Source organism: Sander vitreus, chromosome 22, assembly GCF_031162955.1.
Source record: "Sander vitreus isolate 19-12246 chromosome 22, sanVit1, whole genome shotgun sequence".
In the NCBI taxonomy this organism is placed as follows: Eukaryota; Metazoa; Chordata; class Actinopteri; order Perciformes; family Percidae; genus Sander; species Sander vitreus.
Window position 1 is genome coordinate 1,770,769 of NC_135876.1, and position 13,819 is coordinate 1,784,587.

The 13,819-nt window shown below is 41.1% G+C and overlaps 1 protein-coding gene across 1 annotated transcript in view; it reads left to right on the top strand.

The window, feature by feature from the left end:
• kcnh2b (potassium voltage-gated channel, subfamily H (eag-related), member 2b) overlaps positions 1–13,819 on the top strand; it is a 323,192-nt gene that overhangs the window by 168,553 nt on the left and 140,820 nt on the right. Inside the window, exons 4-6 of the mRNA XM_078280719.1 lie at positions 537–750; positions 1,415–1,752; positions 2,424–2,635. Of these exons, the coding sequence (XP_078136845.1) occupies positions 537–750; positions 1,415–1,752; positions 2,424–2,635 (764 nt within the window). The remainder of the gene's footprint in view (positions 1–536; positions 751–1,414; positions 1,753–2,423; positions 2,636–13,819) is intronic.

Below are 13,819 nucleotides of genomic sequence, written 5' to 3' on the forward strand. Positions count from 1 at the left end.
AGTGTTTTTTTTTTTTTTTTGGGAAATAATTACAGAGGTCCGAACCTCAGTGACCTCATAGCTGGCTATGGCCGTATATTTGTTTCATTTTGCAGAAAGGCCAGGTGGATGTAATATTCACTAAGTAATTCCATTCCTGTGAATCCTGGTATTTGTGTTGGATCAAGTTGGACAAAATCCTTTTTTTTCCATGAACATGAACGTGCACTTAATGTTCCAGAGGAATAACCCTGGGGAATAGCTGAATATCTGAAGTAGGACAGTGATCATATTTGGAATCAAGTCTTTCTCTCTGTGTTATTTGACATTGTGGCTAAAACTCAAAAACGAATCAAGGCTCCTGTCCCAGATTCCTGCAGATTGTTTTTGAAGCTGTATTTTGAAGGTTTATTAGAGTCAGGGTGATCCAGTTCAAATCTCCCTCTCTGCTAGCATGACCTCCACTACCTAGAATATCCTCCCATATTCTCTCTCTCCATTCTCTCTCTCCACCTGTCACTGTGCAGGCAATCTTACCTCCTCCTTCTCTCCTCCAGGTCGTCCACGAGGCTTTAAGCTGCGTCTTCCCCTGCTGCGCTCCATGTCCAACAGTAAAGTGTCTCTGAACGACACAGAGGCAGGTCACATCCCCACTGCCACACCCCTGCCGCTGCACCCAGACCACCACAGTCATGAGTCCTTAGGCCTGGGGGAGTTCCTGCCTCTTCCCCCTTTAGCGCTAAACCATCAAGAGCAAATCAGTGGAAGCAGGTAGGCCCTGTGAATTATTATAAGGGTTAGTTGTATGTTTGGGAGCTAGAGATGGGCTAGCAGAGGCTTATTTAAAATACTGAATTTGTGGAACATGTATTGCAGTCTTGATTAGTCTTATAAAGGGTCTGTGCTTTTGTGAATAGTGCTATATTTATATTTATATATAAAAAATGTGCTGCCATCCTCAAGTCTTAGGTGTGAAATCTTTTTTTTAATAAACTTTCAACTTACCTAGATTTGACACTTTTCTCAACCAGGCTCATTAACTTTTAACTTCCAAATTTGACTTTTGCCGGGAATACTGTGCAAATTAAATCCTACGAAATGAGAATACACCACACTATCTCGTAATGCCTTCATTGTAAGTGTAATTGCATAATTATGTGGACTGTTCCCACTTTGTGTCGCATTTTCATCTCTTTTTCTTTTTTTAAGCTCCTTGTAGCAAATGATTCTTGCATACTTCCAGCAAGGAAATCCTCTTGTCCCTTTTCCTCCTACAGTGAGGTAAAAGGTTACTGCTGGCTAAAAACAGCAGCATTCTGTTTTTAATATGGGCAGACGCTTGCCATCATATGGCTTTAACCCAAAATATCCAGTTGAATGACACATCTGTAACACCCTGTTACGTAATACCCATATGTCCTTTTCTGTTTCCTAGGTCAGCTCTACAGAGTTGGCCAGAAGACCACCAGGAGGACCAGCACACCTTTCTGGGCCCTGACCTTCCTGTACCCGCTGCTTCTCCTCCTCCACCTCCCCGCAGAGCCCACCTTGTGGGTCCCCTCACCCAGTCGTCCCCCTGCGTAGCGCCTCACCACCGCCTCAGCCTCAACCCGGACGCCTCAGGCTCCAACTGCTCGCTGTCTTGCAGCCGCTCTCGCGAGAGCTTCCACAGCATGCGTCGCGCCTCCTCCGTAGACGAGATCGAGGCCATGAGGCCCGAATGGGAGCGAAAGAACCGCAGAGCGAGTATCCGACCGGGGAGCAGCAGCACTGGTGAGGAAGAGGAGGTGGAAAAACAGACACACTATTATTATTATTATTATTATTATTATTATTATTATTATTTTTAAAAACGTAAAACATGTCATGGAGCATCATAACATGAGACACCATCAAAAATACTCTATATTCTTATGCAAGGATGAGAACATAGATATGAATTGCCAGCAATGAGTGTTTTTCTTTTAATAAGCATTGACATAGAACATAGAACAGTCAACAAAGAACATTTATCACAAAAGCTAAAGTTATAATAATAAAAATCAATTCTAATAAAAATATCAGTACTTTCTGTAAAGTGAAATGTCTGATCTGCCTCAGTTCAACAGCAGCATCTACATACTACACCTTCTACCATCATGTTCAATAAAGTTATACAAAATAAATGAAAGATACACTGAAGATAGGACATTTCTGTTAACACTCAGCAATATGTAACATTATTCCTGCATTTATCTAAGGAAAAACAGTAAATATAATAATAAAAAGAGGTATGAAAAATGTTCAACCCAATGTGACACCAAACATTCAACTAAATATTGCACATTTGATTAATCACGGGCGTCACAATTAGCTAATCACATTCTTTCAAATCATGATTGCGATTGGACAACGATTAATGGTTCAGCCCTAATCTTAACATTACTGTCTGTGTGTGTTTGCAGGTGCTGTGAACAGTAAGTCCAACATATTGAACTCCACGTCGGACTCTGACCTGATGCGGTACCGCACCATTTCCAAGATCCCTCAGATCACCCTCAACTTTGTGGATTTCAAAGCCGACCCACTCATCGCCCTGCCCACAGGGGACATGGACATCATAGCTCCCTGCAAACTCATCGACCGGACGCACCACGTCACAGAGAAAGTCACCCAGGTAGGACACAGTTCATGTACGGTATAGAGTCTGTGGTGTACAACGCAGGGAGAGAGCTTGTGTTATCTGTGAGGGTTTTGGCCCGTCTGAACCAATCTGGGCGGCTGATTTGTTTTTCGCTTCAGTGCTTTTTTCTGTTCCTCTGGGCAGTTTAGCCCATATGAAAGGTGTGTGCTCATGTACTACGCTTCTACATGCAGAGAATATATCCATGTGTGTAGGTGCTCTCGGACAGATCTGTAAGTTCTTGTAATTGAATTAGCGCTTGCCACTCGCTATTATCTGACAAGTGTTCCTGGGGAGATAATGCTTGTCGCACCGGCTCGAGTGAATGAGCTTTGATGAGATGATGATGGAGGGTGGTGTGGCGGCATTCCAATTACTGGTAATTGACTTTGGGAACAACAAAGAAAGGATGTATGGGACAAGTGAAGCAGCACTTTCATTTCCTCAGTCTCTCACAAGCCTGTGTTCTCTCCCATTTCCCTTTTACAGTCAGAATTACAGTCACTTCCCTTCTTCTCTCACAGGCTGCAAACCCATCACCTCCCTCAACATAAACTCTTAAAAAAGCTTCTACCTCTCTCTGTAGATGTTCTGTCTGAAGTTCTGTCTTACATAGTCAACACTATGGATGCCACGGTGAGGACATTAATCCACCTGGTTCACTTCTACACTTCTACATTTTTTTCTCTGTTTTGTTTTCCAGAGATACTTACTTTACACTTCCTGTATGTCTGTCAGTGCATGTGCATTCAGCAGTTACTTGACGTCAGATTGATGGCTGGTGTGGCATCTCATCACTCAGCGTCCTGTAGATTAATCAGTTTCTTATTAAAGCCCATAACTCCTGTCAGATTCATATGACTGTGATGAACAGCAGGGGAAACAATTATAGCGAGAAATGTGCCACAAACTTCAAACTTAGAGCTGTCTGACAAAGATGACATCTCATGTCCCTAAAACAGCGATTTATAGGCTATAACAGCCCATCGTGAATCACAGGGTGTACGTTTTATGCCGTATTTCGAAATGTATGATGATTGGCTTTTGTGAAAGGTCTCTCTTTTGTCAGAAAGGGTTTTGAGATTGTCACAAGTTTTTGATTTTTCAGTGCCTTTGTTCTTTCAATTATCATCAGTTTGTCAGATTTATATTTGAAATTACAGTAAAAGGGAGAATATTCCTCCTTTTAACATCATCTCCCCCCATTCATCCTAGAGTAAAATCACTTTAAAATGAAGATATGAAACCTTGATCTGTTTTGTCAGTTTCCCTATTAAATGGTGCTTATTGTGCCTGATGGTGCTTTGATGGCACTGTGTGCTACAGTAGTGTCAGATGGTTCACATCAAACCAAAAAAATACACACTATGTATGCATGTTGCAGAATACTGACTGAGGATGTTGACACCTTCTAAAACGTTTTACTGTCACATGCATATATGTTAGAAAATAACTACTGCACAACAACTAGGTTGGACAACTGAATGACTCCAAATGATCTTATTTTGATAAATTAAATGATGGCCTATAATGATGTCATTTTATTGCAGATAAAGAGGTGTCTACTTTTCTCTTGCTGGAGTGTTTCAAACACTCTCAAAGGTTATTTTCTTTTTATTCAAACTTCAACATGAGGCCAGTAAAGTAATCCCATATTTTAAGCTTGTCTGTTTCTCACATTTGGAAGCCCATGTTGGGAGTGAGATGAGCAGAAAATATTATGTTAATTCTCTGCTGGGACTGTACTTACTAAAGAGGAATAAGGACAATCTATTCTTTCATATATTGTGAGTGAGACATCATCCTCTCTTTTCTCTCCGAGTAAGAATGGGATCATCAGCAGAGAATAATCCAAAGTTGATGATGCAACACAACATAAACCTCATGCTGCACAGTATGTGATGGGCAGCTGGCAAGGTCAAAACATTATCCTGTGTATGTGAGTATGTACTGTATATGCATGTATGTGTACATTAGTAGTGCAGATGGAGGAAACAGCACCGGCTGTCTCCAAATGCTATGGACTGCTATTTATAGACAGTTAAGGGAAGAATGCCAAACACAAAATGAGCTGCATTTTCACTGTATATATCTGACATTCATTTAACATGAAGACTCTCTTTTGTAACATTGTGTTGGGGATTTTGTTTTGTTTCTTAGTAGAAAACTCACATCATGTAATTGGGGGGAAAAAGATGTTGAATTCATGAACCCATAATAACGTCACAACAGCAGCAGGGTGTTGTTTTGATGATAGTCCCATAAGTCCTCTAAAACATTGCTTCCACCTGCCCTCTCACCTTCTTTTGGAGTCCGAGTCCTGCCGGTTTTCAGCCAACTACAGACAGCTTATTTCAGTGATCGCTGCCTTTTCAACTACAAAGAGAGAAATAAACAGTTAGAGGGTAACTACTGTTTTTTTTTTCATCTTGTAAGTGACTGATAGGAACAACACTCTTTGAAATTGGTCCAGTATTAAGTGTGAACGCTGTAACCGGCAAATGTTCATCGTCAGTTTGGTCCACGAAAAGTTCTGTTTTTGCCAACTGGCAGACTCAGATTATTATTCTAAGTGTCCGACAACATTATGGAAAGGATCCCTTCAGAGATAGACCTTTATCAAACCTCTTAAAGACCTTTCTGTTTAACCAGAAACAGCTCCGAGGTAGCTAGCATTAAACCCAGCAGACTTCAAAGCAATACTTTTAGCGTGTATAGAGCCAACATATTTTCACATGTAAATCAGTAAACTATGTGTTTATTTCAACAAAGCTAGAGTTGTGATGGTTGGAAAAGTGGAAAGACGACCCAAAACGGCTTTTCACAGTTTTATTTTGTTTCTGTCGACTTTGAATGAAGTGTATTTTACGGTGTTGAAATGATGTTTATTTACATGGAGTCTGGTGGGTTTAGGGAACGCAATTTTGCGGATGTTTTTATGTTTAAAAAAAGGATCTTACTCTTTAACAGAAAGGTCGACCTCCTTAGAAATCCTTTCCATAATGTTGTCAGACACTTAGAATATTAATCTGAGTCTGTCAGTAGCAGAACGAGCACTTTTGTAAAAGGTAAATACAAGCTGGACAGTTGTCCTATTAACTTAAATTGTAGCTTGTTTCACTGACTGCTGACTGCAGCGATCTCTCTTAATACTGGACCAATGTCAAAGAGTGTTGTTCCCATCAGTCACTTAGACACAAAAAACATGGTCCAGGTTGAAAAAACAGTAGTTACCCTTTAAATCTACAACTGAGCTGTGTGGTTCAACTCAAAACCTTTTTTTACTATTTGATCTGTGTGGTGAATACCAGAGAACAGCTGTTTGGTGGATATTATGGCATTGTGAGAGCACCTGCATTACCAGCTCAGGCCTGAAGATGACAGCACCACACCAGGTAGTGTGATGACAGGCCTCTGCAATCCCTCAGAGGAGCAGAGAAGAAGTTGAAAGGGAAAACCAAGCTACATAATTTAAGTTTTCCATAAAACATCTGACACTCTGAACGAGAACTCATGCAGATTTTCTCTCTCATTTGAACTGGCTTCTTGCACTGTCCCCTTTTTCCTGCTCTGTACATGTGGATCTTTGCCTCTCGCGCTTCTTTAATGACCAAGCTGCTTGCACTCACACTGGCTCATGGCTGGAATGTAAATACAGCAGCTGCCTTCTCATGTACAGTAGTTATCTATTCATAGTAAGTATTACTGTAGGAACAGTAGAACCGGAGGATTACTGGTTCAAGTCCCCATACGGACCAAACATATGGTGGTGGACTGGTAGCTGGAGAGGTGCCAGTCCACCTCCTGGGCACTACCAAGGTGCTGTTGAGCAAGGCACCGATCCCCCAACTGCTCGGGTTGCCTTTCCATGGGCAGCTCCCTCACTCTGACATCTCTCCATTAGTGCATGTAGAGGTACTGAGCATGTGTGCAATTCAGACCTGTGTATAATGTGTATAATAACAGCAGAGTGAAAACATTGTAATATCCCCTTGCGGGATTAATAAAGTATACATTATTATTATTACATGCTCTATTACATATTATACATTATAAATGTATAATATATTGTGATAATATCATATTGTGGGGCATCTGCTGATTCTCGCCCCTAATTAGCTCTATCTGCTCATCAGTCATTTAAAAAATGGATTTACGGACTCTATATGAGCTTTAACTGTGTATAGCAGAGATCTTCAACAGGAGGTCCTCAGAATCACTGCAGGGGGGCCGCCAAATTATTGTTAATTTTTGAATGATTTTTCAAAAATTGAAATGAATTCATGAATTCAACATATTATTAGCAAATACAAATCCTCACTGAAGATAGGCTTACTTGCCTACAGGTGAGACAGTCACTAAGGTGGCCATCCAAAGATACAATAACCTAAGGATTCACTGTGCCACATGCATGTTTAACATTAAAAATGATGTATAAGTCACGCCAACAATTATTATTTTAATAGCTTAGTATTATTTGCAAAAAGGTATGTATAAAGGGGTCCCTGCTCCATCTCTCTTTTAGTTAAGGGATCCTTGGTTTAAAAAATGTTGAAGACGGTGTATAGGCTTGAGCACAGGTGTCTTGTAACTGACACATTAGACAGTCTAATAAGGGTGGATGGATGGATGGATGGATGGATTGATGGATGGGTAATAGTGGCTGAGAGGATGTCAAGAAATAGGATGATCTTACTCAGTGTTTGGAGAGGCATGAAGGGCTGAGCAAACCACCCAACCGTGTAGAGAAAAACTGGCATCATGCCTCATTGCACACCTGGATGCCCACATACACACTTTTAGTGACACTCATAGCTTCTATGACTGTGGTCACGTTCGTAGATCACTTGATGATCTACAAACTAAGATATACATTCCACACACTCACCCATCACAGCCCTCACAGTATTTCTGACACACACCCAGCCCCACACACAGCATTCTTACAGACGTGAACATGTACTATAAGCACCCACACATACTCACTTACATTGCCCTGACACTCTCTTACACTCAGGCATACACACACACACACACACACACACACAAACTGCCTCGCCACTCAAGCAACATGTCACATCCAACTCCACAGTGGGATACAATGGAGCAATGGATGGCACACACCGCGCCCAGCAGCAAAGTGGTAGGAACCGTCTCCATCTCCTTAAAATCCGAGAACTGTTGCAGCTCGTGCTGGAAGTTTCAGTTTTGGTGCATGTGTTGGTGAATTGTGTTTATAGTGTTAGGAGGGCCTGTGCATTGAGTGCTGTGTGTGAGATGCAGGCGTTTTTTTTTACAGTGTAGACAGCTGATGAGGTGGAAAATAGTGTTGTTTGTATTGTATAGCATAGCATGGAACAGCTGCTATACAATATGTCAGGAATAAATTATAAGTAATTCAAATTCTTAAAGTAATGACAGTGTGAAAATGCATATCCAGACAGTCTGATGAGTATTTGTTTGGTATTTTGTGGGTCAAATATGTAAAGCCCTTATGGCCAGAATTCGTTGAGGTATTAAATAAATGTGTAATGTTTTAATTTTAAAAGGACCCTGAAAAACTCCCCTTCGTTTGTTTCTGTCAATATTAGTTTTAATAATATTTCTATTCACAAGTTTCTTTAAAGTCCTCCCCGGTCTTACCAACCTATGTTTTATTTAAACACTGTGCATTGTACACCTTACCTCTTCCAAACTGTATTAAATAAATGGACAACAGAGAAAATTAAACAGATATTGTTCAGATGAAGTCTTTTGATCTTTACTGCTGTGCTAAAAGAAAAAAAATGCATATCCAAGAATATATATATTATATACAGTGGGGCAAAAAAGTATTTAGTCAGCCACCAATTGTGCAAGTTCTCCCAATTAAAAAGATGAGAGAGGCCTGTAATTTTCATCATAGGTACACTTCAACTATGAGAGACAAAATGAGAAGAAAAAAAATCCAGAAAATCACATTGTAGGATTTTTAATGAATTTATTTGCAAATTATGGTGGAAAATATTTTTAATTTGGTCAATAACAAAAGTTCATCTCAATACTTTGTTATATACCCTTTGTTGGCAATGACAGAGGTCAAACGTTTTCTGTAAGTCTTCACAAGGTTTTCACACACTGTTGCTGGTATTTTGGCCCATTCCTCCATGCAGATCTCCTCTAGAGCAGTGATGTTTTGGGGCTGTCGCTGGGCAACACGGACTTTCAACTCCCTCCAAAGATTTTCTATGGGGTTGAGATCTGGAGACTGGCTAGGCCACTCCAGGACCTTGAAATGCTTCTTACGAAGCAACTCCTTCGTTGCCCGGGCGGTGTGTTTGGGATCAATGTCATGCTGAAAGACCCAGCCACGTTTCATCTTCAATGCCCTTGCTGATGGAAGGAGGTTTTCACTGAAAGTCTCACAATACATGGCCCCATTCATTCTTTCCTTTACACAGATCAGTCATCCTGGTCCCTTTGCAGAAAAGCAGCCCCAAAGCATGATGTTTCCACCCCCATGCTTCACAGTAGGTATGGTGTTCTTTGGATGCAACTCAGCATTCTTTCCCCTCCAAACACGACGAGTTGAGTTCTTACCAAAAAGTTCAATTTTGGTTTCATCTGACCATATGACATTCTCCCAATCCTCTTCTGGATCATCCAAATGCTCTCTAGAAAACTCCAGACGGTCCTGGACATGTACTGGCTTAAGCAGGGGGACACGTCTGGCACTGCAGGATTTGAGTCCCTGGCGGCGTAGTGTGTTACTGATGGTAGCCTTTGTTACTTTGGTCCCAGCTCTCTGCAGGCCATTCACTAGGTCCCCCCGTGTGGTTCTGGGATTTTTGCTCACCGTTCTTGTCATCATTTTGACCCCACCGAGGGAGATTATTAGTGGTCTTGTATGTCTTCCATTTTCTTATAATTTCTCCCACAGTTGATTTCTTCACACAAAGCTGCTTACCTATTGCAGATTCAGTCTACCCAGCCTGGTGCAGATCTACAATTTTGTCTCTGGTGTCCTTTGACAGCTCTTTGGTCTTGGCCATGGTGGAGTTTGGAGTGTGACTGTTTGAGGTTGTGGACAGGTGTCTTTTATACTGATAACAAGTTCAAACAGGTGCCATTAATACAGGTAACGAGTGGAGGACAGAGGAACCTCTTAAAGAAGAAGTTACAGGTCTGGGAGAGCCAGAAATATTGCTTGTTTGTAGGTGACCAAATACTTATTTTCCCGAGGAACTTGCAAATAAATTCATTAAAAATCCTACAATGTGATTTTCTGGATTTATTTTCCTCATTTTGTCTCTCATAGTTGAAGTGTACCTATGATGAAAATTACAGGCCTCTCTCATCTTTTTAAGTGGGAGAACTTTCACAATTGGTGGCTGACTAAATACTTTTTTGCCCCACTGTACATACATATATATGCTAATGTGATAATGTATATTCATATATATATATACAGTGGGGAGAAAAAGTATTTGATACACTGCAGATTTTGCAGGTTTTCCTACTTACAAAGCATGTAGAGGTCTGTAATTTTTATCATAGGTACACTTCAACTGTGCGAGACGGAATCTAAAACAAAAATCCAGAAAATCATATTGTATGATTTTTAAATAATTAATTTGCATTTTATTGCATGACATAAGTATTTGATCAACTACCAACCAGTAAGAATTCCAGCTCTCACAGACCTGTTAGTTTTTCTTTAAGAAGCCCTCCTGTTCTGCACTCATTACCTGTATTAACTGCACCTGTTTGAACTCGGTACCTGTATAAAAGACACCTGTCCACACACTCAATCAGACAGACTCCAACCTCTCCATAATGGCCAAGACCAGAGAGCTGTGTAAGGACATCAGGGATACAATTGTAGACCTGCACAAGGCTGGGATGAGCTACAGGACAATAGGCAAGCAGCTTGGTGAGAAGGCAACAACTGTTGGTGCAATTATTAGAAAATGGAAGAAGTTCAAGATGACGGTCAATCTCCCTCTGTCTGTGGCTCCATGCAAGATCTCACCTCGTAGGGCATCAATGATCATGAGGAAGGTGAGGGATCAGCCCAGAACTACACGGCAGGACCTGGTCAATGACCTGAAGAGAGCTGGGACCACAGTCTCAAAGAAAACCATTAGTAACACACTACGCCATCATGGATTAAAATCCTGCAGCGCACGCAAGGTCCCCCTGCTTAAACCAGCGCATGTCCAGGCCCGTTTGAAGTTTGCCAGTGACCATCTGGATGATCCAGAGGAGGAATGGGAGAAGGTCATGTGGTCTGATGAGACAAAAATAGAGCTTTTTGGTCTAAACTCCACTCGCTGTGTTTGGAGGAAGAAGAAGGATGAGTACAACCCCAAGAACACCATCCCAACCGTGAAGCATGGAGGTGGAAACATCATTCTTTGGGGATGCTTTTCTGCAAAGGGGACAGGACGACTGCACCGTATTGAGGGGAGGATCGATGGGGCCATGTATTGCGAGATATTGGCCAACAACCTCCTTCCCTCAGTAAGAGCATTGAAGATGGATCGGTCTTACAGCATGACAATGACCCGAAACACACAGCCCGGGCAACTAAGGAGTGGCTCCGTAAGAAGCATCTCAAGGTGGCCTAGCCAGTCTCCAGACCTGAACCCAATAGAAAATCTTTGGAGGGAGCTGAAAGTCCGTATTGCCCAGCAACAGCCCCAAAACCTGAAGGATCTGGAGAAGGTCTGTATGGAGGAGTAGGCCAAAATCCCTGCTGCAGTGTGTGCAAACCTGGTCAAGAACTACAGGAAACGTATGATCTCTGTAATTGCAAACAAAGGTTTCTGTACCAAATATTAAGTTCTGCTTTTCTGATGTATCAAATACTTATGTCATGCAATAAAATGCAAATTAATTACTTAAAAATCATACAATGTGATTTTCTGGATTTATGTTGTAGATTCCGTCACTCACAGTTGAAGAGTACCTATGATAAAAATTACAGAATTCTACATGCTTTGTAAGTGGGAAAACCTGCAAAATCAGCAGTGTATCAAATACTTGTTCTCCCCACTGTGTATATATATATATATATATATATATATATATATAATACATGTTGCCAGTATTCTTGGCATTTTCATCCTTACAACTACTTACTTACCTTACGAATTTGAATTACTTATTATTTAGTATTTATTCTTGACTTATCGGTTATCATCTGTTCTTGGATTCTTTTAGTTTCATGCTCGGTTGTTTCTTAAATGATGAAAGTAAGAAGTCAAACTGTCAAGTCGTGGTATGGCTTTTAGGAACTCTGCTGGTCCAATTTGTTCTGTGTGACGACGCCGAGGGTCCACTTCCAAATTAGAAACAGAACATATAAAAAGTCCAAAATATTGGTAGTGTTTTGCTGACAAAGACAGTTTGGACCAAAAAAGATGACGGTCTCATTAATTTAATGCTGGTCACCCTGGTGGGGAAATTGTGAAAAGGGGTGGCAGTCTTAATTAGGATTATTTATTTGGTTAGTTTTTCTGTTTATTCCTCTACTCCCCCTGCTGAGGCACAGGAACTTAAACTCCAGTGTATTACATCAAGACAAACACCCACATAAATAATAAAAAAATTAGTTATTATTTTAGAATAATGGTTTAAAATCTATTCTATCTGACATTCTGTGTCCCCATGTGAAAACGCTGCTACCTTGTGACTTCTGAGCTGTGTGCATAGGGTATTCATTCGGTGTACTGTAATAAGCCACTTATTAAAGAACACTTATGCCATCACAGACTTATAAAATGGAATGCAGGTTGTGTATATTTCTTTAATGAGAAGGCTTCACAGAAGATGAGAGGAGATATCCATGGCAAAGGCAGGAGGACTGGGTCACATCTTCACTGTACTTTGAGTGTGTGTGTGTGTGCGTGCGTGCGTGCGTGCGTGTGTGCGTGCGTGCGTGCGTGCGTGCGTGCGTGTGTGTGCGTGTGTGTGTTTTTATATATACATCCTTGTCTGTGATGTAGTTTTGTTTGCATGCACTAAAACAGAGATCTTCAACAGGGGGTCCTGGACCCCTAGGGGGTCCTTAGAGTTGCTGCAGGGAGGCCACCATATTAATGTTTAATGGTTTAAAAAAATATGTCTGAGAATATACATTAACATGAATCCAACATATTATTACTAAATATATTTTTTTAATGTACGCAACATTATACCTACATTGTACACAACATAGCCATCCACAGATACAGTTAAACTTAAGGATTTACTGTGCCACATTTTAACATTATAAATATATGAATAGGTCCGGTTTAATATGCAACTAAATTTGATACAATATGTAGTTAGGGGTCCCTGCTCCATCTCTTTTTCAGCTAAGAGGTCCTTGGCCTCAAAGACATTGAAGACCCCTGCACTAGAACACTATGTGCCTTTCCTGTGTAGTTGTCCATCTTTCCTTCTCTACCGTACAGTGAAGTTGCTACCGGAGCAGATACAGTATGGGTTAAAAAAATATATCATAGTAAGTGCAACACTGCATATCTTATGTGGTTGACAGGTTGTTTTTGACAAGCAGACATGGAAATTGTTTGCTGTTTGTTATATTTATTTTATGTCATACATTTCTTAATATATAGGTATCTTATTAGAACTAACACTGCAAATCTATACACCAAATATCTACTCACCACTGCTGACTCTGGACACATCAGCATACTCATTCTCCTCGACCTCTCCGCAGCCTTTGACACAATCTCCCATACCATTCTCCTCAACCACCTATCCCATCACCTTGGTATCACTGGCACAGCACTCTCCTGGTTTCAGTCTTACCTAGCACACAGGAACAATTTGTCACCATTAGCAACTCCTGCTCCGATCCAGCTCCAGTCAACCAAGGCGTGCCTCAAGGCTCTGTGTTTGGACCCATGCTCTTCACCATCTTCATGCTCCCCCTTGGTCAGATTATCCGGCAACATGGTCTCAGTATCCACTCCTACGCCGATGATACACAGCTCTTTATCAGCACCAAACCATCTGTTCCGCTCCCTCCCTTGTCAACTGTCTGCATGACATCAAAGCCTAAATGTCAACCAACCTACTCAAACTGAATAGCAATAAAACAGAGCTCTTGGTTGTGGCCCCCAAGGCGCTGCTCCAGAAGGTTGGAGATCTCATCCTGGGGTACATTTCAGAAAGCAGGTTTAGTGA